Source organism: Cyprinodon variegatus, unplaced genomic scaffold (genome assembly GCF_000732505.1).
Source record: "Cyprinodon variegatus isolate N-32 unplaced genomic scaffold, C_variegatus-1.0 Scaffold52, whole genome shotgun sequence".
In the NCBI taxonomy this organism is placed as follows: Eukaryota; Metazoa; Chordata; class Actinopteri; order Cyprinodontiformes; family Cyprinodontidae; genus Cyprinodon; species Cyprinodon variegatus.
In genome coordinates this window covers 141,825-147,021 of record NW_015150505.1, presented here as the reverse complement: position 1 = coordinate 147,021, position 5,197 = coordinate 141,825, and the positions used below count along the sequence as shown (strand labels likewise).

The window sequence follows — 5,197 nt, the reverse complement described above, 5'->3', positions numbered from 1 at the left end:
TATATATATATATATATATATATATGCTAAGTGTAATTTTTTATCTGTGTAATTTTGCCCCTTCTGAGAGACGCGTGGAAATGTAACTTTACAGCCTTAAAGTAAATACTTTGGACGATAAAGTCTTTATAGTTTTATCTGAATTTTCATTTATTATTAATAAATCAGAATACAAAGCAAAACAATGACATGTTCTCTATCAAAGTAAAGCAATATATATACAAAGTCAGTTTGTGCTGGAGTACTTATATGTTATTGGATAATTTCCAAATTGTCTAGAGTTCTAGGACTATGCGGGCCCCCCTACTGGTGTGGAGGCTTAAGCTAAGTTTGCTTCTTCATTGGGCCGGCTCTGCTTGAATTAGTAAAATATTAATGCTTTAACATACAAAGCTTTTCTCTTTCTTTCTTTCTTTCTTTCTTTCTTTCTTTCGTTCTTTCTTTCTTTCTTTCTTTCTTTCTTTCTTTCTTTCTTAGTTTTAGTTTACTTTATACATATATATAAATATATTCATATGTATATATTCTAATGAGGCTTTTCCTGATCATTCATTAAGATAATAATGATCACAGTCGTCCTGGGATGTATAAAGTGATCTCAGGTGAGTTAAACTACTGTGTGTATTATTGGGCTGTGATGGTGTAATATTGGGCTGTGATGGTGTATTATTGGGCTGTGATGGTGTATTATTGGGCTGTGATGGTGTATTATTGGGCTGTGATGGTGTATTATTGGGCTGTGATGGTGTAATATTGGGTTGTGATGGTGTATTATTGGGCTGTGATGGTGTAATATTGGGTTGTGATGGTGTCCGTCCTGAGGGTCGCTCTGACCAAACCATACTCGCTCGCTCAGCTGCAGAGTCCAGTTCGCATTTTGAGCGACGCCCCTAAATTCCGTGCAGAGTGTTTGCAGACCCTCCGGGACGGAGAGGTGGAGGAGGAATCGGCAGCTCCGCCGTCCACAGACGCTGCGATCGCCTCGACATTACTTCATGACTTCATCACATATTTGACAGGAGAGCCCGTGTTGGGAAAGGTAAAGTGACACGTTTTTCTTTCTGATCCTACTTCCTGTTGATTTAGTCCGTTTTTATTTTTTTTCTGTCGCCTGGTTTCTCCTCCTTCCTGCGCCGTGTCGCAGCGACCGCTCGGACTGTGGTCAGCTCCTCTTAGGTAACCTCATCCACGCTAAACTGATCGATTACATCTCCACATCGCGCCTTTCTAAACCCACCGACTCCCACCCTGTTATAACAAACACAATCCGTGGATATTCCGCGGTGTTTTTTTTTATATTCTCCCACACCAACGTGGACCCAGAATATAGCCTGGTCTTTTTTTATCCACGGCACCGCATCGTTGCGCACCTCTCTGCTCGATAGCAGACAAAAGACAGCCTGTTTTTCTTTGCGGTTCCTTATTTGGCGTTTCTCTGCTCCTGGCTGGCACACATAACAGCAGTCGTCAAAATGTATTTGAAAAGCGCGCTCCACATTTGACCTGCGCATATGCGCATATCTTTGCATATTGTTGTCGCTCTGTTATTGATTGCATTGATATACCGTGAAATTCTTAAAGGGATACTGCCTCCTGTATGCGGAAATCCTTTGCCAGGCATGCACTGTCACACACTCACTCTCACACACACAGGGATCTTTGCTTCTGGGTTTTAGTAGTTTTATTTCCTTAGTTTTATACAAATGTCTCTGATTATCAGTTTGGTTATTCCCTGACTGTGAAGTAGCTCTATGAGGGGGAAAAAAACAGATCCTGTCTTCCCTGTTTGCTGTTTTTCTCTATCTGTCCCTCCAGCATTTCTATTCTTAACCTTCCTGTCTTCATCCCCTATTCATTTCCAGCTCTCCAGGACTCTGAAGCCGCTGCAGAGAATGGGAATAGGGACACAGGCCAAGGCTTGCCATTTTGGCTGAAGTAACAGCAGGACAGTTGTCAGCCCCGCGTCAGCTCCAGTCCCCACGCACACAAACACACAAGGGCAAACAGCCCTCCCCCCCCCTCCCGCCATAACCAGCCGCTGCCATGTCCACCGCCGTAGACATTGCTGGCCCTTCCTCCCCAGATCAAGCCCACAGCAGTGCTAAAATCCCCAACGAGCCCCTGAGACCGAGCCTTAAGCGCTCTAGCCACCCCTACAGCCTCTCTCATTACATCTCCACTCCTTCCCCTGCTGTGGACGTTAAAAGCCTGATCCAGCCGTCCCCAGCTCAGGAGCAGCGTCCTGCCCAGCCCAGTAACAGCAAGCCCCGCCGGGCCCCCTCCTGGCCTGACATGTGGGAGTCACCCAGCGGGCTCCACCTGGCCCATGCCGCAGAGTTGCTGATGCGCGCCGGGCTGCTGGCTCTCACCCCCGCCACCACGGAGCAGGCCAGCCTGGGCGCGCAGAGCAGCCAGCCGGCTAAAAAGGAGCCTGTCGAGGTTAAGGGAGGAAAAGGAGACGGCGAGACGGGCGGATCCGGGCCGGAGGAGGAGGAAGAGGACTCAACTGGATGCAGCACTGACTTCCAACCTTTCCTCGGCGCCTGGTTCCCCTTTAGCCCCGCTCTGTTCCCTCTGGCTGGCTTTCAGATGGGGGGAGGTCAGTGGAGGAGCACAGCCGTGGGAGCTGAGGGGATAGAGGGGCTGGTGGCAGAAGGTTACTCCCCTGGCTCTCTGGGAGGGGGCAGTGGAGGAAGGAGGAAGAGGAAGAGGTGCGGGGAGTGCGTGCCTTGCCGACGTCAGACGAACTGCGAACAGTGCAGCAGCTGCCGCAACCGTAAGAGAGGACACCAGATCTGTAAATACAGGAAGTGTGAGGAGCTGAAGAGGAAGCCCGGGGGTCCTGGGTTCGAAAGCAGGGTGTCTGGCTTTGATTTAAGGGGGTCCGACTTTACTTTGGGTCTGGCACAGGAGCGAAGCAACGGGGCCCTGGACGGATAGTAGCTCCTGTGTTGGCAGAGGCTGGTCGGGTAATTGTTGGGAGCTGTAGTTTATGGGACACCACAATAACATGCTCGGACTGCGGTACAAAGCTCCATTTAAGAATGTCCACACCTGTTTCCATCCTTTCTTTTGACAATCAGTGAAAATGGGAGAGGAGAAAAAAAAAAGAAGGATACCAATGTGCGTCAATATTTAGATGACAACAAAAATGCCTGTACATAAGACTGTAAATATCTGGAAAACATTATGTCCTTTTTTTACATTGCTTTCCAGTTTGGATGTACCGTGCTTCAGCATTAAAACGGAGCCAAAATGGGGTTTTATTTTTGTTGTTTCTATTGAGGAGTTTCTCGCTTCTGTTGTTCTGACGTCACTGCATCAGTAAGAAATGAATGAGTTCAGCCTTGGCTAAATTATTTCATGTGCTACTTGTACTGTATAGCTCTGTTTGCCCTTTTGAAATAAAAGACGTTTGCCATGTGCTACTTGTCCATGAGGTTTGTGCTGCGACCCGCACACCTGTGGTCGTTTTTTATTGGCTGTTTAGAGCTTTGTTTGTGCCTGCCTTTTAGTTGTCTATGTCACCTCATTGAGAAATTTGGGAACCAAGGCCCAGTCCCAATGCAAACAAACTAAACTTTGACAGACTAGAGCTAACATTTGAATTAAGATAAGGTATTGGATAGCATTAGGTAGATAATGGCATTTGCAAGGGTTGAGTTAAGGGCTACAGAATGGCGATGTGCAGACTTTTCAATCAAATTTGTAGGAAGTAGATTCAAGTTAGGATGGTTTTTGGTATCGTGGGGACCAACGCTAAGTCCAGATGTAACAGGCATTAGTTTGTGGTTCAGTTTAAGGGTAATATGTGAATTATATGGGTTATGGATAAGGTTAGGTACTGGCCTTTTTAAGGGCTGGGGTATGGGTTAGAGATTGACAATGTCGTACCTACTGATTAGAATGGAAAATTGAACAATCAAACTCGCAGAAATGTATTCAAGGTAAAGACATTTTCTGGTGTTACTGAACTTTCAAAGATCCTACGGCCTTATGGCAGAGATGGGGGATCTGGAGTCACCAAGTCATCTCTATGTCAAGTATTTTATCTGTCCAGCCAATGAACCAGGTGAGTCGAATCTACACAGATTAAACCGGATTGGATCCTCCTGGTTCATTGGCTGGAGAAAACAAATCCATGACAAAGAGATGTTGACTCCAGATCCCCCATCTCTGCCTTATGGGGATGTACGTCCAGTCCATTTGCATCTGACATTAGTTTTATGGTTCAGTTTAGGGCTAATATGTCAATTCGGATTGGGTTATGGATAGGAATAGGGAGGGGTTGGGTTAAGGGCTAGATGTTGGTGATACTGAACAATCAAACTTGCAGAAATGTATTCAAGGTATAGATATTTTCTGGTATTACTGAACTTTCAAAGATCCTACGGCCTTATGGCAGAGATGTGGGATCTGGAGTCAACAAGTCATCTCTATGTCATGTATTTTATCTGTCCAGCCAATGAACCAGAAGAGTCGAATCTGCACAGGTTAAACCGGATTGGATCCTCCTGGTTCATTGGCTGGGCAAAACAAAAACATGACATAGAGATGACTTGTTGACTCCAGATCCCCCATCTCTGCCTTATGGGGATGTATGTCCAGTCCATTTGCTTCTGACATTAGTTTTTTGGTTCAGTTTAGGGCTAATATGTCAATTTGGATTGGGTTATAGATAGGATTAGGGAGGGGTTGGGTTGAGGGCTAGATGTTGGCCATATTGCACCTATTGCCTAAAATAAGTAACTTGCACAATCAAACTTGCAGAAGTGTGTTTGATTGTGGACATTTTCTGGTATAATCACCTTTTCAAGACCTTAGGAACATCATGTTTAGTGTTAGTGGCTAAGTGGCTAGTGGCTAAGTGTAGGGTTAGGAATGTAGTAGCTAGGGTTAGTGGGTGGTGTTAGGGTTAGGCACAGATAGGGGAACAGAATTAAAGGTAACAACAACGTCCAAATAAGAATAGGAATAAAAAATGTGTGTACTTGTGTGTGTGTTTGAGGTGGTGTGGATTATGAGTCACCTAATGGTGTGGCTGAGAGCCTTATCACAACCCCACAGACGCGCACACACACAAACACACCTACACGCTGCTTTGGCACGTCCGCACGCTCGAGGTAAACCTGACATACAAACAATCACAACAACCTATCCCCCCCCCCATGTTCTTCTTCTTCTGTTTTGTTATTTT

General features: G+C 45.7%; 1 protein-coding gene across 1 annotated transcript; it reads left to right on the top strand.

Moving 5' to 3' along the window:
* Positions 1 to 880: 880 nt before the first annotated feature.
* cxxc5 (CXXC finger protein 5) lies at positions 881 to 3,424 on the top strand. The gene is made up of 2 exons (XM_015371031.1): positions 881 to 1,039; positions 1,863 to 3,424. Exon 2 carries the CDS (start codon positions 2,044 to 2,046, stop codon positions 2,938 to 2,940), a length of 897 nt encoding a protein of 298 aa, XP_015226517.1. The 5' UTR covers positions 881 to 1,039; positions 1,863 to 2,043; the 3' UTR covers positions 2,941 to 3,424.
* The last annotated feature ends 1,773 nt before the right edge of the window (positions 3,425 to 5,197 follow it).